General features: G+C 39.4%; 1 protein-coding gene across 1 annotated transcript; it reads left to right on the forward strand.

Annotated features, from left to right (window-relative positions):
• Nucleotides 1-269: 269 nt before the first annotated feature.
• Nucleotides 270-18,545, forward strand: LOC118724167 (60S ribosomal protein L37). The gene is made up of 2 exons (XM_036447136.1): nucleotides 270-608; nucleotides 18,533-18,545. The coding sequence occupies exon 1, from the start codon at nucleotides 303-305 to the stop codon at nucleotides 594-596; it is 294 nt and encodes a 97-aa protein (XP_036303029.1). The 5' UTR covers nucleotides 270-302; the 3' UTR covers nucleotides 597-608; nucleotides 18,533-18,545.
• Nucleotides 18,546-24,888: the final 6,343 nt, after the last annotated feature.

Genomic DNA, 24,888 nt, shown 5'->3' on the forward strand with positions numbered 1-24,888 from the left:
TATTAGTAACTGAGAGATTAAAATTAAACTTAAATAAAATACCACTGGACCCTCGCCAGAAGTATTCCATTAAAGCTAAAAAAAATACCCTATATAGGATGTTGAAGTTATTTCATCCCCACAGGACACCAGCTGGTGGTGATTGTTTATCCAAGTAACTGCTGTCCAGATAAATGTAGCAAAATCTTAAATGTTTGTGTTCATCTTGATTTATTGTTTGGTACTTGTGGATAAAAATTTGCCTAAGTTTCTTCATTCAAAAACTCACATTTCAGCTCTTTGGTCTCGGCGGCAGAAGCAAGATGACGAAGGGGACGTCATCGTTCGGCAAGCGCCGCAACAAGACGCACACGCTGTGCCGCCGCTGCGGCTCCAAGGCCTACCACCTGCAGAAGTCCACCTGCGGCAAGTGCGGCTACCCCGCCAAGCGCAAGAGGAAGTACAACTGGAGTGCCAAGGCCAAACGACGAAACACCACCGGGACCGGCCGCATGAGGCACCTGAAGATCGTGTACCGCAGATTCAGGCATGGATTCCGTGAAGGAACAACACCCAAACCCAAGAGGGCAGCTGTGGCCGCATCCAGTTCATCTTAAGGATTTTGATCAGTTGCGCAATAAATCTCGGTTTTAAAAAAAAAAAAAAAAAAAAAAAAAAAAAAAACTCACATTTCAGATGAGGGGAGATCTGAAAGCCCAGATGTGTGTTTCCTGCTTTTTCTAACTCATTCACGTCCACTTTGATGCAGATGCCAACAGGAGTCTATACCACCACGTATCTTAAAAGCAGAATTTTAAAGAACCGGTTGAATCCAGAGCCTATTAACTAAAATATATTTTCATTTCCTTTTCCAAATATAGCTTTTTAACATAATGTACATAACTGAGAACATGTTTCAAAGTTCAGCATAGAAAATAATAAATGTAAGAAAAGAATAAAAATTGTGTGGTGCTTTTTGCTTATAAATGCCTTTGTATACATTATCTTTGATTAAATAAAACCATGAGAGGGTCAGTCGTGATTGAAGATGAACTTCTCAGAAATATTTTTTCCTTTGAATATGGAGCATCTCTAGGAAGTTTCCTAACACTTGACTGACCTGAGACTGCTCAGCACAATATGCACCTCACTGCACAGATGATGTGTCATTCATCTAAAAACTCCGCACACACCCACTTCCAGGAATATATCCCAAGAAACTAAAAATACCCATCAGAAAGGTTTTATGCACTCCTATGTTCACAGCAGCACAATTTACCATGGCTAAAATTTGGAAACAGCAATGCCCATGAGCAGATGAGTGGGTTAGAAAAGCACGGTACATCTACACAACAGAATGCTATGCTGCTGAAGAAAGGAAGGAACTCTTACCATTTGCAACAGCATGGATGGACCTGAAGAGCATTATGCTAAGCAAAATAAGTCAGTTGGAGAAAGATAAATATCACATGATCTCACTCATTTGTGGAATATAACGAACATAAACTAAAGAACAAGAACAGAGATCCAGAGACAGAGAAGCATCAATCAGATCCTCAAAACTCAGAGGGAAGGCAGGGAGGGTGGGGAGAGGGGGAGTGATCAACCAAAGGACTTGTATGCATGCATATAAGCATAACTAATGGACACAGACAATAGGGGCATGAGGGCAGGAGCAAGGGGGTGGAGGGACAATGAGGAGATAAGAACACATATATTAATTAATAAAGGAGGGGACCTCCCCCCACAGAATGCTAAGAGAAAGACCAGACCTCTGGTAGTTAGTGACAGCACACTTAAAAAGGACTTTTTAAAAATCAATTAAACTCATGTCATTTCCTAATGCAATCAAATTCCTACTGTTTCAAAACAGCTCATATCTCAAAGGTATACTTTGGCACAACCAAAACTAGAGTATACTTTCATTCCACTTCCTGGATTTTTTCCAGGAGGAAAGTTGATTTTCCTAACTAAAAATGAAGTGCTGCTAGGCACATAGACATGTACTTTAGGAAAGTCAGCTCCAGGATGAATGTAGTAGGAACGGTTGTTATTGGGGATACATAAAAGGAGTTCTTGGTGTGTGCTTAAAAAACCTGGAAATAAGAGGAGTTTCAAAGAATTAAGTTAATAAAAATTCACATTTTCATAATGTAATGCTAAACCAAAAGATTAGTTTTATATAATGAAGAGTTTAGATGCAGCTAGAACTCTAATTGAGGTAGTCTATTTATTTTATCTCATTTTCACCTCTTAAAAATGAATTAAAGGTAGCATACAAAAATATATAAAATATAATATGAGAGAAATATATAAGAAATAAATATTGACATTTCTAGTATTAGAGTGGAAAAAGCCTCTCTTGCAAAAACTAATTTGCTTTCTTCTCAAAACCCTCTAAAATAATATAACAGAGACTTTAAGACATAAGAGAAGATGGAAGAATAGGAGGTAATAATAGCAAAAATTTAGAATAGATGGATCAGTTGTAATAACATAAACTACCTGAGAAATAGTAGCGGATAATGCCAAAAATAAATCTAATTAACTCAATAGAATCCTCCAAAGGCTTTGGAATTCCTGGCGCCAGTTAACTATTTATTTTTATTTTAAATATGATGATTCAAACCCTGGCTAGTGTGACTCAGTTGGTTATAGTGTCATCCCATGAACCAAAAGGTCTCTAGTTCCTTTCCTGGTCAAGGCACCTACCCAGGTTGTGGTTTCTAATCCCCACTAGGGTGTGTGAAGGAGGGAACAAATGGATGTTTCTCTCATTGATGTTTCTCTCTCTCTCTCTCTCTCTCTCTCTCTCTCTCTCTCTCTCTATCTATCTCTCTCTCTATCTCTCTCTATCTCTTTCTCTCTTCCTTTCTCTCACTGTAAAAAAATCAATAAAAACATTTAAAAATTATTATTTAAAAATATATCCTAAAACAAGCAGGATGGCTTTTAGAGGAAAGACAGAGTCTCTAATTTTGGAAGGGAACCAAAAATAGTTGAGGATAGAAGTATAATACCAAAAATAGAGAGATTAAGCACTAAATGTTTATTGGATTCTTAGACCTCTATCCACTCTTTCTATTCAAGTCTCAAAACATCATCAATTGCTAGACCTACTACACTTCCATGTATAATAGAAGTTTCAAAGGGTCATCTTTGGAGAGTCTGACTACTTAAGAGGAAATGCTTGGAAGATACTAACACTGGAGATTCACTCCAAAAATATCCAAACATATCACCTACATTAAAACTCGGGATGCACAAACCCAAACTTCACCTCAGACCTTTTAAATGGTTTTTCGGGCCCCTACTGTTAAATGGGAGCAGCAAATAAAATTACCAACATCTGAGTAAAGCCTCTCATGCAAAAGATAACAACCTGGGGGAACTATACAAAGAGAATAAAATGCAAAAATAATTACTATATTTAAAGAGATTTAAAAAATAATCTATTGCACACATAAAGATTGAAACAGTGCTGTTAGGAGCATTCCCAAAACAAAAACAAAAAAAGTGACAAAATAGCTCTTTGAAATTAAACATATAATTACAGAAGTAAAAAATTCAGTAGAATTGTTGAAAGACAAAATTGAGTAAAATTCTCATAAAGAAGAGCAAAAGGATTAAAAAAAAAGAACATTTACAAAAATGATTAGAACAACGAGTTCAGTAGGTCTAATATTTGAATAATAAAAATTACATAGCAAACTCTATAATTTTACATTCTATAGTCATTAATAAACATTTAGATCTTCGTTTAAAAAAGAACACAGAAAATGAAGAAAAAATACAAGAAATTTTTCAAAAATGTCCCAGAATTAAAAGGAATGTTATGCTTTTTCAGACTGGAAAGATGCAAGGCAGTAGATTAAACTATACTACACTCAAGTAAGTATCTATCTATATAAAAGCCTAAGCAACCCTCACAATCAAACAGACAACTGAACAGGCTACATGGGGTGACCAGGCTGGCAGGGGGTTTAGTGAGGGATGACCAAATGACTGAGCATCAGGCTATGTGGGTGACCAGGCCGGCAGGGGAGTTTGGTGAGGGGTGGCCAAACAACTAAGCAGCAGGCTGCGTGGCATGGCCAGGCTGGGGGGGGGGGGGGGGGGGGGCAGTTGTGGGCAATCAGGCCAGCAGGCAGAGGCGGTTAGGGGTGATCAGGCAAGCAGGCCTGTGAGAAGTTAGGAAGCAGCAATTGAAGATTGTGAGAGGGATGTCCAACTACTGGAAGACTGGCACCCCCTGAAGGTTTCTGGATTGCAGGAGGTAAAGGCTAGGTTAAGGGGCACCTTCCCCCCGTGCATGAATTTGTGCACAGGGACGAAGGGAGTGGGGTTGTCCCTCAGCCCAGCCTGCACCCTTGAGGGATGTCTGACTGCCCAGTAGTATTGGGCCTAAACATGCAGTCAGACATCCTCTCACAATCCAGTACTACCATCTCCTGCCTTCCTGATTGCCCCTAACTGCTTCTACCTGCCAGCCTGATAATTCCCTAACCACTCCCATGCCAGCCTGATTGATCTTTAACTGCTCTACTGCCAGCCTGTTTGCCCACAACTTCCCTCCTCTGCCAGCCTGTTCACCCCTAAATGGTCTCCCCTGCAGGGTTGATCACCTTCAACCACCTTCCCTTGCAGGCCTGGTCCCTCTCAACTGCCCTCCCTTGCAAGCCTGGTGCCTCTTAACTGCCCTCCCCTCCTTGCCTGATCACCCACAACTGCCCTCCCTTTTAGGCCTATCCCTCCCAACTGTCCTCCCCTGCTGGCCATCTTGTGTTCACATAGGGGCAGGATCTTTGACTACATGGGGGCAGCCATATTGTGTGTTGGAGTGATGGTCAATCTGCATATTACTATTTTATTAGATAGAATAGAGGCCTGGTGCATGGGTGAGGGCCAGCTGATTTGTCCCCGATTAGGGTGGGGGTTCCCTTTGGGCATGGGGTGGCCTGAGTGAGGGGCTTGTGGTGGTTTGCAGGCTGGCCACACACCCCAGTGACCCAAGTGGAGGTCCTGGTATCTGGGATATATTTATTTTCTACAATTGAAACTTTGTAGCCTGGAGCGGAGCCAAACCTCCTGCTTGCTCAGTGGCAACAGCTGTTTCTGTTTGGATTTGTTTGCCTTCTATAATTGAAACTTTGTAGCCTTGAATGGAGGCTTAGGCAGGCAAGGGCAGGCAGAAAGCTTGGCTTCTTTGGTTGCTAGAGAAACGTCTCCCTTCTGTTCTCTGTGGCTGTAGCCATCTTGGTTGGGTTTATTTGTATACTCGCTCTAGTTGGTGAGCATGGCTTGTGGAGCAGAGTGATGGTTAATTTGCATATCACTCTTTTATTAGGTAGGATTGCACAAAAAAATTAAGATACCTAGGAATAAACTTAAATAAGGAGGTAAAAGACCTCTACTCAGAAAACAATGGGACATTGAAAAAAGAGATAGAGCAAGACATAAACAGATGGCAGAACATACCGTGTTCATAAATTGGTAGAATCAACTTCATTAAAATGCCCATCTATGCCGAAACTGGTTTGGCTCAGTGGTAGAGCATCGGTCTTAGGACTGAAAGGTCCCAGGTTCGATTCTGGTCAAGGGCATGTACATTGGTTGCGGGCACATCCCCAGTGGAGGGTGTGCAAGAGGCAGCTGGTCGAGGTTTCTCTCTCATCGACGTTTCTAGCTCTCTATCTCTCTCCCTTCCTCTCTGTAAAAAATCAATAAAATATATTTTTTTTAAATGCCCATCCTACCCAAAGCAATCTATATATTCAATGCACTCCCAATTATAACACCAACAATATATTGCACAGATATAGAAAGAACTCTACAAAAATTCATCTGGAATAAAATAAGACCTCAAATATCTTCAGTGATCCTGAGAGAGAACAAAGTAGGAATCTCAATACCAGATATCAAGATCTATTATAAAGCCACTGTTCTCAAAACTGCCTGATACTGGCATAAGAACAGACATATAGATCAATGAAATACCTTAGAGAACCCAGAAATTGACCCAAACCACTATGCTCAATTAATATTTGACAAAGGAGGCAAGAACACACAATGGACTTAAGACAGTCTCTTCAATAAATGGTGCTAGGAAATTTGGTCATACCCATGTTAAAAAAAAATGAAACTATACCACCAACTTACACCATACAAAAAATTAAACTCAAAATGGATAAAAGACTTAAACATAAGATGGGAAACCATAAAAATATTAGATCAAAATCTCAGATATATGCCAAAGCAATATCTCAGATAGATGCCAAAAGCAATGTCTTCATTGATATACTCCTAGGGCAATGGAAACTAAAGAGAAAATAAACAAATGGAACTACATAAAAAAAATATATAGAAAAAGAAAACATTAACAAAACAATAAGAAAAATGCATGGGAGAACATATTTGCCAGTGTTATCTCTATTAAGGGTTTAATCTCCAACATTTACAGGGAATTTATACAACTTAACAAAAGGAAGACAAACAACCCAATCAAAAAATGGGCAATGGACCTAAATAGATAATTTCTGAGAGAAGACATAAGGAAGGCTAAAAGACATATGAAAACATGCTCACACTAGTCATCTGAGAAATACAAATCAAAATGACAATGAGGTTTCATCTCACACCAGTCAGAATGGCTATCATCAACAAATCAACAACTGACAAGTGCTGGCAAGGATTTGGGTGGGGGGTGGGAAAGGAACCCTGGTGGAGAAGATGGCTGCTCGGGTAGACACCTAACCGCAGCAGCACACAATTTCAATGGAATACAACTAAAATGTAGAGTGGACATCGCCCAGAGCTACAGGTAGTCGACTGACTGAAAATTCTACAACAAGAAGGAAAGAGAAAACCAGAAGGAAAATTAGAGGAGCTGAAAAAAAGCCTAAGGTACTGAGACATGCTGCGCTCTCGCACTCAGGCACGCGCGTGGTGAGATCGCAGCCGGAGAGGAGGAGAGGGCTGGGTGCTGCCTGGCATTCCCTAGCAGGAAGGAAATAAAATCCCCAGCCTGGGCTAAACCCCCGAATCGGCAGCGCTGACCCCCAGTTATGAGCCAGACCCTGGGGACCCAGGCTCCGGCGGGGGAGACGGGGCTGTGAGGCGGAATCCCAAGCGAGCAGCGAAAAGCAGGGCCCCCGGGAGTCACGCGCACTTTGCAAGCAGAGGACTGAATGTTGACTTTGATACTGGATTACCCTAGCGTGAAGAAACAAAGCCTCCGGCGGTGCTGAGCCTCAGTCCGGACTGCTCTGAACCCCAGTCCTGGACCAGACCCTGGGGACCCAGGCTCGGGCAGGGGGAGATGGGGCTGTGAGGCGGAATCCCAGGGGAGTGGCGAAAAGCGGAGCCCCCAGAGTCACGCACACTGCGTGCAGAGAACAGTCTGTTGACTCTGATCCTGGACTCCCCTAGCGGGAAGGAGAAAAAAAAAAGCTCCTGACTGGAGGAATGCGACAGGGAGCAGGAGCCCCTGCCAGACACCAGCCAGCAGGGCACCTGCAGGGAGCCGGGCGATGGGGCCCCCGGGGCGGGGGGGGGGAGGGTGCCCCTGAGCCATCGACCTCTGAGTGTGGGCAACAGAGCCAAGGCCAGGGGCTGCTTCCTCGGCGACACTGACCCTGGCAACAGGCTGGAGCAACACGGGAGCCCACGGAGAACAAAGGGGTGCCACAGGCCAACCTGCTGAGCTCCCAGGACAAGGAGGAAGAAACCAAAGTTCTCAATGTGAAGAAATCAAGTGAGAGCAAAAGATAGTAAAATTACTGAAGAAAGAATACAAAGAAGATCTTGAAAATTCAAAGACTAAGTCAGAACTCAACTCACCAGCCAACATTGCAACATAAATGTGTTTTAAAAAAAAAAAAGGTCAGAATGTTGGAACAGCGGCAGCCAGGCCTAGAGTGCCCAGGCACAAAGCAATGGCAACCGGGCCCGGAGCAACAATGACCAGGCCCCAGAGCAGCAGCAGCCAGAACCAGAGCAACAACAGCCAGCACTGGAGCAGCCAGACCTGGGGCAGTGGCAGCCAGGCCTGAGGCGGAGGCAGCCAAGCCCAGGGAGGCCAGTCCAGGAACACCCAGACCCGGAGTGGCCGGGCCCAGAGAAGCCGGGCCCAGAGCAGCCGGGTCTGGTGCGGCCAGGCCCGGAGCAGCGGCTGCCAGGCTGGGAGCGGCCAGGCCCGGTGCAGCTGGGTCTGGTGTGGCCAGGCCTGGAGCAGCAGCTGCCAGGTCCAGAGCAACTAGGTCAGGAGCGGCAGTGACCAGACCCGGAACAGCTGGTTGTGGAACTAACCTGAGCAACAGAGGCCAGGCCCGGAGCAGTCAGGCCCGGAACAGCTCGCTCCTCGCCTGTCCCTGCCCCACGGCTGCCTCTCAGACATGGCTGGAAACTTTTGTGGGAACTTGAGGGTCTGCTGAATCAAGTGATGTAGGCTTAGATCTGGATGTGTTGAGTTAGTATAGGGCTGGGGTGTTGACCTGTGAGTGACTTGGGTGGGGCCTGGATGAGGCTGGTTGACCTATTTGGAAATGTCTTTTGTGTGAAATGTATCATTGGGCATGTGGTGGTATTATTGATATGAGAAAATGCTAAGTAACTGATTTACTATCTGAAAAGGGATTTACTATCAGGGAAAGGGAGGGAGGAAGAGACTGAACATAAACTGCACCTATGGATGAGGACAATGGGGGATGGGGAGGGGGCGGAGGGTGGGGTGGGAACCTGGTGGAGGGGGGAAGAAATGAGGAACCTTTGTAACAATATGAACAATAAAGATTGATTTAAGAAAAAAAAAACTTAACTTAGGAAACAATTTTGAATATCATGAAGGGAAAAAAAAGGAACCCTCATGCACTGCTGGTAGTAATGCAGACTGGTGCAGCCACTGTGGAGAACAGTATAGAGTTTCCTCAAAAAACTATAAATGGAACTTCCATTTGACTCAGTAATCCCACTTTTAGGATTATATCCCAAGAAACTAGAGATACCAATCAGAAAGAATATATGTACCCCTATGTTCTTAGCAGAACAGTTTATAATAGCTAAGATTTGGAAAAAGCCTAAGTGACCATCAGCAGATGAGTGGATTAAAAAAACTGTGGTACATCTACACAATGGAATACTATGCTGCTATAATAAAGAAGGAAATTTTACCATTTGCAGCAGCATGGATGGAACTTGAGAGTATTATGCTAAGTGAAATAAGCCAGTCAGAGAAAGATAAATATCACATGATCTCACTCATATGTGGGATATAATGAACAATATAAACTGTTGAACAAAAATAGATCCAGATATAAGGTAACGCTGAACAGACTGTCTAATTTCATAGAGTAGTCAGGAGAATGGGGGAAATTAGAGATCAAAGGACTTGTTGCATGCATATAAGCATAACCAATGGACACAAACATTGGGGCAGTGAGAATTTGCCCTAGGGGGTGGAAATGTCCAGGGAAAGATCAATGGTAGGGGGTGAGGGGGATACATATGTATACTTTAAACAATAAAGAATTTAAATTTAAAATAAGAATTTAAATTAAAATATTTTAATTTTTAAAAAGCTAAAGGAAGTAGTATAAAATTCTCCAAAAAAAAATTATATAGGCTATTAGGCAATTTGATAATGATAAAACTCTGTGCTTTGATTATTTTACCATAAATTAGCTTAATGAAGTAACACTTTATATCCAGCAGAATAACTTCCCATTAGTTGGGAAGATAATGATGGCATAAATGAGGCAATCATAGGGGTACCTTGAGTTTCATGAAAACATTGGTATATTAGTATGCTAGTGCTACCATAACAAAATCCCATATCCTGGGTGAAAGAAGAAAAAAGAGATAGAGCAAGACATAAACAGTGGAGAACTTTATTTTTTCACAGTTCTGGTGATTGGAAGTCCAAAATCAAGGGTAGGTTTCCTGTGAGGGCTCTTTTCTAGGCTTGTAGATGGTCAACTTGTAGATGGTTATCCCACTGTACACATACCACCTCTTGTGTTTCTTTCTGTGCATCCAATTTTATTTTTTTATAATGAAACCAAATTTTATAGAGCCCATCTAAATAGCTACATTTTACCTTATTTACTACTTTAAAGGCCCATCTCCAGATGCAGTCACATTTTCAGATACTGAAGCATAGTAGTTCAACATAGGAATTTGATGGGGACACAATTCAGTCCAAAAATATTGGGAAAAAGACAAACTGAGGGATCATAGAAAATCAACAAATGAGAGGTCAGAAGACACCAAAGCCAGGCTTGGCATCGTTCTCAACCCAGCTTTAAGTTGGCTTCACTTTTTGTTTCCTCTTAACTTTTTTCTTACAGAACTCACAGAAAACCTGAGAGTGAAAAATAAAATAAAGTAAAATAAATTCTTGGCCTTATCTTCCAAACCCTGAAAAATATGGGGATTATGAAGCAAAAACATGAATGGGAGAAGAGAGACAGCCATATTATAACTCTAGAATGTTGGAGTTCAGAGGGATGTTCGTACTAAGGCATAAAAACTAGCCCTTTACACCTTGACCTTCAGCCCTTCTGTAGGATATATCATGGAATGTTCTCTCTCTCTCTCTCTCTCTCTCTCTCTCTCTCTCTCTTTCCCTCCCCATTTTTAGTCTTTAACAGCCTCATGAGCCAGCAATGGGGATCCTCCAGAGCTATTCATAAAGGAAGTTGTACATTGTGATAGAAATTATACAATTCTGAGCACATTCACATGTCCATAGATTTAGTGAACATTTATCCCTGTTCATTTATCCCCTTAAACAAATGTCATCACTTCATTTTCAGTTTAAACTATTCAGAATTTATATTGCCTTAGATTCCAACCCAAGAGTTGAAATATATGCTCTACTGATGGCAATAAAGACATTGGTTAAATATTACAGTAAAAAAAATGTATAGTATACCCTTTGATATTTATGCATTACTAGAGGCTCGATGCATAAAATTCATGCATGTTTGGGGGGGGGGGAAGGGTCCCCTCAGCCCAGCCTGGATCCTCTCCAATCCAGGACCCCTCAAGGGATGTCCGGCAGTCGGACATTCTTCTCACAATCCAGGACCACTGGCTCCTAATTGCTCACCTGCCTGCCTTTCTGATTGCCCATAACCACCTCTGCCTGCCAGCCTGATCTCCCCTAACTGCCCCCCTTCCAGCCTGGTCACCCCTAACGGCCCCCTTTGCCAAGCTTGTTGCCCCTAACTGACTCTGCCTGTGGGCCTGGTCACCTCCAACTGCCCCCCTGCTGGCCTGATCACCCCTAACCACCTCTGTCTGCCAGCCTAATCACCCCTAACTGCCCACCCCTGCCAGCCTGTTTGCCCCTAACTGTCTCTGCCTGCTGTCCTGGTTACCCCCAACTGCTCCACACACACCCCCCCCCCCCCCCCGCCAGCCTAGTCATCCCCAACTTCTATCCCTGCTGGCCTGGTCACACACAACTGCCCTTCCCACTGACTTAGATACCCTTCACTGCCCCCCTCTGCAGGCCTGGTCACTCCTCACTGCCGCCCCTGCCAGCCTGGTCGCCCCATGCAGCCTGCTGGTCAGTTGTTACTGTAAGGGCCAATTTGTATATTACCCTTTTATTAGTATAGATAGATAGTATTTTTTGAATTTTAGGATAGCAAGATATTTGCTATGGAAAAGTTTACCACCTCTGCTGTCCTATGATATTAATATCAGGTAAAATGGAATGGCTATAACATCTTAAAATTACCAGTAACCATTTTTTTCTGGTGAAAATTTATAGGAATATAGTTTTCCAATTGCAGCAATTTGCCACTAACATTTAAAATGACTTCATATATTAAATCCATAAAATTGAAGAGAACTATATCTCTGTCAAGTGTAAATGTTATGGTTGGTCTTTTAAAGTGAGTGTTAATCTCTGGCAGTATAATTAGATATGTGCATAATAGATGATCCATGCAAGTGAATTAATTTCCAATTAATATATTTGTGCCAAATTCTCTTTCTGTTAAATTGTTTATATTTATTTCTCAATAATACCATATGTCCTCTGTTTCAGTTTTACACAATTTGTGTCTAACACCAGTTTCCTGTTGCCAGATATTTATATGGTGATTTACAGCTGCAACAAATTGAACCATCTGGCGGGGGAGGGGAGCCACAGCCACTGTATTTCACTATCACATCACAAAGTTGTTTTTGCACCTTAGAAAATATTCAGCAGAAATTCACTGTCAAATTTCTAACCTGTGACCAAATGTAAGTAACTAAATTCAGCCATCATATATATGCCTGATTTTCTCCGCTAAATGGTATTCCCATTGCCATGACTCCAATTTTGGTATTCATTAACCCATTCCTGAGTTTTTATTATCACTCTTCACACGTATCCTTAGTTCAGATCTATTCAATCCTTTTACTAATTAGCCTTGTATCCAAAAGCACATTAATCCCACTATAGTACTTCTGTAATCATATTACTTTGTACCTACTACTTGGTTCTCCAAAAAACATCCACCATCAGTTTCAAAATAGAACACACTCTCTAAACTCTCTGTTCAAGACCTTCTGTTATAGACTAAATGGCTGTTCCTGCTCTCCAAATTTATAACTTGAAACCATAATCCCCTATGAGATGGTATTTGGAGATGGACCCAGAGAGATAGGTCATGAGGGTGAAGCCCACATGATAGGATCAGTACCCTTATAAGAAGAGACAGAGGAGAGCATTCTTTTTGTATTCTATGCCTTATGAGGATACAATGAGAAGACAGAAATTCACATCAGGAAGCAGGTTGCTACCAGACACTGGAGCTTCCAGTGCCTTGACCTTGAACTTCCAAGCCTTCAGAATTGTGAGAAATAAATGACTGTTGTTTAAGCCACCCAGTCTCTGGTATTTTATTACAGCAACCTGAGCAAACTAAGTCACACTCCAAATACTATATCATCATTTCAATTCTACTTCTCAGTTGCCCAACCCAAAACATAATTCAGATCTTGATCTACAATGATGCCTGCATATATAACATCTATAATCCATGTTTTTATTCTTATTTTATATCTTCCTAGAACATTCCCATATCATTCTCATATCCTATACATTGTGTTCATAAATAGAAAGAAGTAACATCATTAAAATGTCTAAACTACCCAATGCAAACCGTATCAAAATGCCAAAGGCATTTTTATAGGAATAGAACAAAACATTTTAAAATTTGTATGGAATCACAAAAGACCCTAAAAAAACACAGAAATCTTAAGAAAGAAGAACAATGTTGGAGGTATCATAGTACCTGATATCAAACTATATTATAAGGCTATATTAATAAAACATCATGGTACTGGCATTAAAACAGACACATAGATCAATAGAACAGAATAGAGACCCCAGCCAAAGCTGATTTGGCTCAGTGGTAGAGCGTCGGTCTGCGGACTGAAAGGTCCCAGGTTTGATTCCTGGCAAGGGCATGTACATTGTTTGCGGGCACATCCCCGGTAGGGGGTGTGCAAGAGACAGTTGGTCGATGTTTCTCTCTCATTGACATTTCTAGCTCTCTATCTCTCTCCCTTCCTCTCTATAGAAAATCAATAAAATGTATTAAATAAATAAAAAAAGAAATAGAGACCCCAGAAGTAAAACAATGCCTATATGACAAAAGAGTCTAGAATTTACAATGAGACAAAGACACTCTCTTCAATAAATGGTGTTAGGAAATTTAGACAGGTACATTCAAGAAATAAATGTAAGATGTAAGAAACCAACAAATTCCTAGAAAGAAGCATAACAGTAAACTCTTTTACATCACTCTTAGGAATACTTTTTTTTTTATATGTCTCCTTAGGCAAGAGAAATAAAACTGGGACTACATCAAACTAAAAATTTTTGCACAATAAAGAAAACCATAAACTTATTGAATGGAAGAAAATATTTGCCAACAATACATCCAATAACGAGTTAATGTCAAAATATAGAAGGTACTCATGCAACTTAACACCAGAAAAACAATCTGATTTTTAAATTGGCAGAGGACATGAATAGACATTTCTCCAAATACTAGTAGAACATAAAAATGGACAATAGATATATGAAAAGATGTTCAGAGTCACTAATCATCACAGAAATGCAAATTAAAACCACAATAAGATGTCACCTCACATCTGGCAGAATGGCTATCATTAATAAGTCAACAAATTAGTGTTGGCAAGATTTTAAAGAAAAGGGAACCTCATGCCCTGTTGGTGGAATTGTAAATTGATGCAGCCACTATAGAAAACAGTATGAGCCAGCTGGTATGGCTCAGTGGTTGAGAGTCTACCCATGAACCAAGAGATAAGTGGTTCAATTCCCCGTCAGGGCACATGTCTGGTTGGGAGCTTGATCTTCAACACGGGACGTGCAGGAAGCAGCCAATTGATGATTCTCTCATCATTAATGTTTCTACCTATTCCCGTCCCTTCCTCTCTAAGAAATTAATTTTAAAAATGTTTTTAAAGAAAAGAAAATAGTATGGTGGTTCCTCAAAAAACTAAAAATAGAATTACGATGCCGATACCGCTTTGGTTCAGTGAATAGAGCATCGGCCTGCAGATTCAAGGGTCCCAGGTTTGATTTGGGAAAAGGGCATGTACCTTGGTTGTGGGCACATCCCCAGTAGGGGGTGTGCAGGAGGCAGCTGATCGATGTTTCTAACTCTCTATCCCTCTCCCTTCCTCTCTGTAAAAAGTCAATAAAATATATTTTTAAGAAATAAATAAAAATAAAAATAGAACTACCATATGTCCCAGTAATTCCACCTCTTGGTATTCTGGATACTTATATGAAGAAACCCAAAATACAAATTTAAAAAGATATATGCATTTCTATATTAATTGTAGTTTTATTTACAATATCTAAGATGTGGAAGCAACCTAAGTGTCCATCCATGTCTATGATGAAGACACACACACACACACACACACACACACACACATGCCATACATACAATGGAATATTACTCAGCCATTAAGAAGAATAAAATCTATCCATTTGGGACAACAAAAATGGACTTAGAGGCTAGCATGAAGTAAGGCAGTCACAGAAAGACAGATACCACATGATTTCAATTATGTATGAAATCTAAAAACAAACTCATAAATACAGAGAACAAACTTATGGTTGCCAGATGGGAGGAGGGCTTGGGAGGATAGATAAAAAAGAAGATGACAGGATTAAAAAGTACAAATTGGAAGTTATAAAATTAGTCACAGGGATGTAAAGTACAGCATAGGGAATCTAGTCATTAAAATTTAATAATTATTTATGGTGTCAGGTGGGTACTAGACCCATTGGGGTGACCATATCATAAGTTATATAAATGTACAATCACTATGTTGTATACCTGAAACTAATATAATAATGTTTGTCAAGTAAAATTGAAAAAAATATTTTTAAAACGTTTAAAAATATATTTTAAAAATATTACCTATCCTATACTTTTTTATTTTATGTCCCATCTCAACAAAACCTTTTAATATTATTCTAGGTTATAATAATCTCACCAAGTAGTCTCTCATGAGCCTATTTTTGTACTCACACAGTCATTTATTCAACAAATATTTGTGTTTCTGTGAAACCCACTTAGCTTATTTCTAAGTTATCTTTACACATGGCACTTCAGAGCCCCTCTCTGATTGTCATAGAGGAAGTTGGGTGCCAAAGTAGCGTAGCCCCAAGCTGACTTTGCCCAATGCCAGCCAGAGTGACAAATTTTTCATTTGTTTTACAGATGAACAGCTAAGTGATTCTAGAAACCAATGTTCTAATGCATAAATTCAACCATAAATGTTATTGCTCTCATAAGCATTGTAGTTTCCAAGCTTATAGTTTTTTGTTCTCTCCATTCTTATATATATGGTCTTTCCCAAACCTTAATGCTTAGACTTAAATAGAATTGTGTACTACAGCTTTACTCCCCCAAAAAAGTCCCATTGCTTTTTTTCTACTATATTTCTTATTCCAGGTTTCATAGTCTACTCTACATTATTAATAAAATTAATACATTAAGGAATACTAAAGCTAATCACCAGAAAGCAGAATTCAGAAAGCTTAAGTCATTAACAACCAATTATTGAGTAAATATTTATTGAATGTTCTCTATATGCCAAGTATTATTTTTCAACCACTTTGATACACAAATATTAAAAAAAAAAAAAAAGATCATATTCTATCCTCTTTTATCCCATTTATTCTCTGGACAAATTTAGAAATATCCCTCCTTAGCATTATTTAGAAATTAAGCATAAAGTGCAGCATAGGGAATCTAGTCATTAATAATATAATTTCTATGTATGGTGTCAAATGGGTACTGGATATATATTCTAATGATTCTAATATATATTGCCATGCTATGAATGTGTGCAGTTGGTTTGCATTCCACAAACTCTCTCTTCCAGCCCTTGTGGAATTTGACTGTAGGTCAGTGTTCACACTAAATCTGTTGCTTTGTTTTGCAATCATAGACAGAAGTACAGGAAAATCCACTTTATGTATTCAATTACAATAGTAAACATACATTTTCAAATTGCACTTCATAAATCTGGGCATTCACTTGCTATGTGTGCACAATTAAAGATAATGACTAATAAATAAAATTTGGTATTTTCCAATATGTGAAATAATGTTTTATTAATGACATACTAGTACAGTAAATATAGCTTCAATTTTCCCATTGTCTCACTTTTTGAGGGATCTCTTTTCAATAATAAATCATATCACAAATGTTAGAAAGAAGTCATTTAATAAATTTATTATCTTAAGACAATATGTCTGATGCTAAAACTATACAGGAATAGGTTTTAAAATTAAATTTCCCATCATGTTTAGCTCAAATATATTTGATTAAAGACAAACTACACCCATCAACTTAAATAATAGGTTTACATTAGTCCTTCATCCTTGAATGAGGCCTTACTATGAAAAGCATCTTCCTCATTGTTGAAACAAGAAACTATTTTAGCTAGAACAGTGAAATTTGCAGTGGAGATTCACTGATGACATTACCCTGAGATTACCCAGATTTTGTGATTTTGCTCTTCACTCTCCTCTCTGTGTGTATTAATTGGAGTGTGTGATTTCAGAGTACTAAATGGCACAGTTGGGGATATAAGGCAGTAACCAAGATACCATTATCTCATGTTATCCAAATAACCAAGTGTTGGGGTATTTTTTTTATTCTGCTTTCTTGTTTTTTCATTGACTATTTCCCAGCAATTGAGAGCAAGAAATTAAGCAAAGAGACTAATTTAAAACCAATTTAATTATAAATGTGAATTTAGTCTTTATTTTTTCTCTGTGACATCTGTGAAATGAATGAAACTAGAAAGGGGGAATCATTTACCCAGCACAAAAATTTTATTCATATAGAACATGAAACACACAAACATACAAACAGAAGAAAAAAAAAACAGATTTGTGTAGCCTTAAGAAACCTTTTAAATAGATATCAGATATAGCTACAGTTTAGGAACCACTCAAAAGGACTATGGGGTCTCCAAAATACTAGGTGTAAAGATAATATTTTTTGTGTAAATTTATTATCTCCAAATACCATTCATTTCACTACTAAATGAAAGAGGGTTAGGGGTACATAAATAGAAATTTAGAACATGTTTGACCTTTAAAAGCTTTTATTGTTTTTAAAATCAATAAAATAATGATCTTTTAAGTAAAAAAAAAAAAAAGAAGAAGAAAAAGAAAGAAAGAAAACAAAAGAAAGCAAATACAGGAAGAGAGAAGAAAAATTAGAAAGAGTTTCTTGAAAAAGAGCACCCACACATAATGCTAATGAATACTTCTATGAGACTGTTAATGTTTTGTTGTTTTATAGTAATGATTTAAAGATTTTTTTTTTCCTGAAAGTTAAAAAGGAAAATCAGAATCTGTCAAAAGAGTCATGACCCACCATTTTTCTCCCTAAGGAGCTAAGTTTATAGGTGAAAGAAACACTTATTTCAAACCCCAGAAGCCATACTAGTAATTGAATAGATGATAGCACTGGAAACAGGGGGACCCAAATTATAAATGGGGCTCTTTATTATTAAAACTTTGTCATTCCTTGGTTTCTATTATTCTGTGTATCCCATTCTCTTTCTTTAGTTCAAGCTCTTTACCTTTGGAATCACAATTTTCCTTCCTCCTCCCAACTCCTGAATGTTAGTATCTCTAAACTCAGTTCAAAAACATTAAGATACTTTTGACCCATACTCAATTTACCCCTAGGTATAGGCATCAAGTCCTGTCAAATTAAAACTGTTCCTTTTTTTTTATAAATACCATATTATTTTATTTATAGGTGGAATCTAAAGAGCAAAGTGAATGAGCAACAACAACAATAAAATAGAAACAGATTCATAGGGACAGAAAACAGACTGATGTAATGGCTGCTGGAGGGGAAGAGGTTTGGGTAACTGGATAAAAAGGTGAAGAAATTGCAAAATACAAGCTGGTAGTCACATGGATGTAAAGTGCAACACAGGGAATATAGTCAATAGTGTTGTAACACTATATACAGTGCAGGTGATTAGTTGAATTATCAGGGGAATCACTTTGTAAAGTATATGATTACCTAACTACTCTGCTATAAATCTGAAACTAATACAAAATAGTATTCAATATAAACTGTAATTCTATCTAATAAAGAGGGATATGCTAATTGACCCTCACACCATTGCAAAAGATTGTGGAGCCCACAGCCAAGAAGGAGGGAATATACTAATTAACTCTCATGTCCTCAAATATGGCAGCACCCATAGCCAATAAGGAGCGAATATGCTAATTGACTGCCATGCCCTCAAAGATGGTGGTGCCCACAGCCACAAGATGGTGGCGCCCAGTCCCCTCGGCCATGCTGGGGCTGCAGGTGTGTGGCAAACCCAGCCACTCTGCACACCTACCTCCAGAGGCCCCCAATCTCCTCAAGCCCGCAGCTGCCAAGGGCTGTTCTGAGGTACAGGCAAACCTCAGATGGCAGCTGCCCAGCCAACGCCCAAGGTGCAGGCAAGCCTTGGTTGGTAGCTGCCCAGCCGCCCAGAGCTGCCCAAGGCTCAGGCAACCAGGGCCAGCTGAGGCTTGCACAGCCAGAAGTGGCAGCAGCAGAGGTGTTAAGGGGGTATCACCTTCGCCTGATGATCAGGTCACCTCTCGCCCCTGAGGGCTCCCAGACTGTAAGAGGGACAGGCCGGACTGAGGGACCCACCTCCAGTGCATGAATTTTCATGCACTGAGCCTCTAGTTGAAAAATAAATTTAAAAAAAAAAAAAACACTTATTTTTCCTTTTTATTCCCTTTAATATTACCCCATGAACGTAGGTCATCCTACGTTTTTACAATAGTTTCTGAAGTCAAATGAAGAACCATATTTTAAGCATCTACCACAATAAACAGCACATAGTAGATGCTTAATTAAATGCAGTTCCTTTTCTCTCTCACCTAAAACTGGTTGCTTGATTTCCACCTTCTCTCAGTAACAGATCTCATACATTTAACACATTTTTTGCATACATAACTCTCTACTTTCAAACTTTCAATCTGCCCTCTATCTACCTGGTCATGGGATATATAATATATTAAACATCTAAAGCAACACTACACTTAACCCTAAAGAGTAAGTCTACTTAGTATTTCCTAAGTCAGTGTTTTTCAACCTTTTTTGGGCAAAGGTACACTTGTTTCATGAAAAAAATCACTAGGCACACAACCATTAGAAAATGTTAAAAAATTTAACTCTGTGCCTATATTGACTATATATAAAGTAATTCTCTTGAATAGGAATCAAATAAACACAAAGAAAGTATTTTATAATTACTTTATTATGAAATATTAAGTAAACAAAATAGTGAAAAATTATAAAATTCTTGTCTTGTCTGCACCTACGGCACACCAGGCAACATCTCGTGTGCCGCGGAACAGCGGTTGAAAAACGCTGTCCTAAGTGGTCATTCACATTTTTATCTCCATTTCCTTGTTCACTTCATTCCCTTTTCCTGCTGTCTATTAATATGTCTAACTCTTTCATTAAAGTATATCTTAAGTCCCATATTCTCCAACTACTTCAATCTTTTGAATTCTTTGCTGAATTATTTTGGCATTTACATATAATTACAATCATTAGGATCAGAAAGGCCATTTAAAACCCCATCTATTTGTAAAGCCTAATGCTTTTTATAAGAGGCCATCAACACCATCTGTTGTTGGCATGCTGGCATGCTGGGTTGGCATGCTTTTGCTCTGGCCAATAGTATAGTTCACATCAGTGACATTTCCTACTTAGAAAATGTTTAAGTAGTTGTGCTTCTATAACATGAGCAATGCTCAATATACTTAGAATATTTGCATTTTTATTTATCTCTTATTAGTAAGTCTTCTATACTCCATCTAGCATATACCTTGTCTTGAGGCTTATACAACATTAAATATCTTTGCCTCCTGCCTTCCTAGCTTAATAAAAGTTCAATCAATATTTGTTGATGATAATAAAAAAATATTTACATCACAATAATATTGTTGTAAAAATCTTTAAAGCATCCATGAGCTCCTCTGAGACATACAATTTGTACAGGAGGGAAAAAAATGTGTTTTATTTTTTAATCTTTTTGCAGTGTTAGTTTTGAGGAGAAAGAATGGTAATGCAAACCTGTCATGTCTCAAAGGTAGATTTTTGTGTCTTTGCAACCTGTTATATCTGTATAATATGTATAATTATTCGGGAAAGACAAAATCATATTCATTAGCTGAAAAATATGAAAGATACCATGATCAGGTCAGTGTCACAAATGGAGATTAATATATATATATACTGATGACCCTGTACAATACATAAGGAACAATATCTGCTTCTAGTACAAAGATAACAATAAAATTTCAATTAACAAGGCATGGGATACTCTCTAGGGGTAATATTAAAGAAAACATTTACGACAATCTTACAGAAATGCTTGGGAATAAGCTACTCAAAGTCTAAAATACAACTGTTATAGAAATCTATTATATATGAATCCACATTCTTATAAACCTACAAATGCCTTCAGGCTGAGAAAAATACAAAATTCATCTGAGTTAGAAATTTAAGTAAGAAATAACAGTTTCAAAGGACTTAAATAATAAAAAATTAAGAGAGAAAGTGCGTATGCAAGTTGTCATCAAATAGTAATATGTCTTTATAACCTATTAAACTTATATAATTTGTTAAATCTGTACAAAATGATTGGCATATATATAGCCAACTCCATATTTTAAATAGCATTATCATATAGACCATAATTAGAGTTTGGGGCCAGAGACTGGCAGTCTAAAGGTTAGTTACCCTTTGCAGCCACTGTGGAGAAGAGTATGGAGTTTCTTCAAAAAAGCTCCCATTTGATCCAGGAATCCCATTTCTAGGAATATACCCCAAGAAACTAGAAACACCAGTCAGAAAGGATATATGCACCCCTATGTTCATAGCAACACAATTCACTATAGCTAAGATTTGGAAACAGCCTAAATGCCCATTAACAGATGAGTATATTAACAAACTATGGTACATCTACACAATGGAATACTAGGCTGCTATAAAAAAGAAGGAACTCTTACCATTTGCAGCAGCTTGGATGGAACTGGAGATCATAATGTTAAGTGAAATAAGCCAGGCAATGAAAGAAAAATACCACAGGATCTCACTCATTTATGGAAAATAAAGAAAATTATAACCTGATGAACAAAAAGATAGATATAGAGGCAGAAAAGCATCAAACAGACTGTCAAATTATATTGAGAAGGCTGGGGAGGAGAGGAGAGTGATCAACCAAAGGACTTGTATGCATGCATATAAGAACAACTAATGGACACAAGATACTGTGGGGTGGGATGAGGGCATGGGACAGAGGGTAGGGAAGCCTGGGGGAAGGTCAATGGGGGCAGGGGAGGAAACATATGTACTACTATCTAACCTAATAATAGAGTAATATGTAAAATTAACCATCACTCCACTTCACTGAGCCACCCCCACCAGCCACTCCCCCCAGCCAATCAGAGCGAGTATGCAAATTAACCCAGTGAAGATGATGGTTGATTTGCATACTCAGAGGGAGGGAGAAGTATGACTGAAAACAGCATAGAAGGAGGGAGGGAAAGTGGAAAGCAAGGCGGCTGCGACTGCTGGAGGGAAAGCACTGGCAGCGCTTGCAGGGACAAGGTGCGCAGCAGAGGCAGCGGGTGCGGCCACAGAGACAGCGGCTGCAGTGGCCTCGGGCCTGGTGGAGCAGGCAGGGCTCGCCCCGCCCATCTTGCCCACCCCACCCAGTTCTGCCCACTGCAGCAGGAGAGGTGGTGGGTCAGAAGAGGTGCAGGTGGCGGGAGGGAAGCCCTCCAGAAGTCTTGCAGGAATATTCCAGCAACAGGTGCTTAGTATATAATATTTTAAACAATTAAAAATTGAGGGGTAAAAAGATTAGTTACCTTTTACTTTGTCACAATCTCTCAGCAATTCAACCCCCTTACCTATAAAATGCTGGTACAAATACTTACCCTTTCTTTCTCATAATGTTATTATAAAGAAAAATTATAATTGAAGACTCTACATATAAATATAAGGTTTTTAACAATATGTAGTTATGAATTTGTCATTTCATTTCCCCCCAAAACTATGAATTGCTGAAAAACAGCTAAACAAAGCTGCTCAGTCAGGAAACAGCAAATTTTTGTTTTATTACTTTGTTTCTCATCTGAACTAAGCCAGACTGGTGCATTCCCGTTGTGAATGCTACGTTTTAACAATCAATAAAGAAATGAAAACAATAATAATAATTTTTTTTAAATTCAAAATTTAAGTAATTCAATCTAGAGCCTGGAATGGGAATCTTAGGTAGTTTGAACAACTCAGCTTCTGCATTAGCTGGAGTAAAAAGACAACTAATAACGGAATAAAGAAACACACCTAATTTGTATAGTTACTCATCACAGAGTCCATTGTATATTATTTATCACTAGAGGCTCGATGCACAAAATTCGTGCATGGGGTGGTGTTTCTCAGCCCAGCCTGCACCCTCTCCAATCTAGGACCCCTCAAGGGATGTCCGACTGCACCCTCACAATCCAGGACTGCTGGCTTCTAACTGCTCATCTGCCTGCCTGCTTGATCACCCCTAATCACTCTGCCTGCTGGCCTGCTGCCCCCAATTGCACCCCCCTGCCAGCCTACTCACCCACAACTGGTCCCCTCTGCTGGCCTGCTCTCCCCCAACTTTCCCCTAATCCCCTGCCAACCTGATCACCCCTAACCACCTCTGCCTCGGCTCTACCACCATGGCTTTGTCCGGAAGGACACCTGGAAAGTTGCATGAAGGTCTCTGGAAGGTCTCTATATTAATAAAAGGGTAATTACCCTTTTATTAATATAGATAGGATATGACATACTGCCATAACTATAACATATGTACCAGTGTTACTCTATGAGAATACATAATTCATGCGATAGGAAGGCATCTAATACATTACATTGTACATGTTGTAAGTAGTAGGAAATACTGTATTTGTAGCAATAATATACACTCTGATTTGGAAATTCACTGTTTCCCCAGTTCTTTGAATGTTTCCTGGCCTCTAGTGTATTTTTTTTTTTCATTCAGTAACTTTATTTTCTGTTTATCACACATGATTTGAGGTTTTTAATTTCTAACCACCAAAGACTCAAAGGACTATTTTTTCCATGAAGTTAAACATTAACATTAGTGCCAAAACCGGTTTGGTTCAATGGATAGAGCGTCGGCTTGGGGACTGAAGGGTCCCAGGTTCGATTCCGGTCAAGGGCATGTACCTTGGTTGCGGGCACATCTCCAGTAGGGGGTGTGCAAGAGGCAGCTGATCGATGACTCTCTCTCGTCAATGTTTCTAACTCGCTATCTCTCTCCCTTCCTCTCTGTACAAAATCAATAAAATATATTTTAAAAAAAACATTAACATTAGTGGAGTCATGTATTCATGTGTTTTTATTGTAAGCATCTGAATTATTCACATTGTCATAGATCCTGAACTCATAAGTGTGGACTACGCCCAGGCTGGCAGCAAGCCAGGAAGCCACTCTGAAAGCAAACAGATACTCTGCATAAAAAGAAAAGTCATAGCACAACATTTAATGTTCAACCTGAGTCACCTCAGAATGTTATATATATTGACTTCTTAATTCATATAGTATCAGAAACTCAACCGCTTGGTTGGTGATGGGGTTGACCTGGTTTCAGGAGGTATTCCTAAAATAATTACGGAAAGGAGGGCTATAGGCTTCTCTTTCACGGCCCGCGTAGAAAGAGTTCCAATTCAGGGTTCAGCTTCTGGAGAAGGGCCGCACACAAATGAAAAGAGACTTGAAGAAATTCAATTTGGCGATTTGGGGGGCCAGGCGGTAGTCCAACTCTAGCGGGAGAACTACTCTTGCTCTGGCCCTGCCATCCCCTTTTATTGAGGCTTTGGGGAAAACATCTTAAGCAACATAAACAGAAATTTACATGTAGCCCTGAGGCAGGAAATAACAGAAACTTACACAGGACAAATAAGGTAGATTCTGCTTCAGCTAACATAATCTCAACTAAAGGTTAGAGCAATTAAGGTTGTTGACCAGCCTTCCTGGCTTCCTGTCAACATCTCTTTTTCAGTGAAACTGATTTGGTTTCCAGCATCTCCCCCGTTTTCTTTCCTTAAAAAATTTTACATATGCAGACTAGAAATAAACAAACAAAAAAATGAAATAAGCAACAATGGCTATGCTGAGAGTCAAATGAAATCAGTCTGCAGTACATTTCTTTCTGGGCCAACAGTTTTTGAATCCCAGATTCAATGTCAAACAGTTTTTTGAGTCCAAATTTCAATTCCCAAAAGTTTCAAGTCCAAATTTTAATGTC

Source organism: Pipistrellus kuhlii, unplaced genomic scaffold (assembly GCF_014108245.1).
Source record: "Pipistrellus kuhlii isolate mPipKuh1 unplaced genomic scaffold, mPipKuh1.p scaffold_m20_p_2, whole genome shotgun sequence".
NCBI lineage: Eukaryota > Metazoa > Chordata > Mammalia > Chiroptera > Vespertilionidae > Pipistrellus > Pipistrellus kuhlii.

What these genes read in the sequence shown, in the direction of transcription:
- LOC118724167 (XM_036447136.1), top strand. Translation starts at nt 303, where the DNA reads ATGACGAAGGGGACGTCATCGTTCGGCAAGCGCCGCAACAAGACGCAC.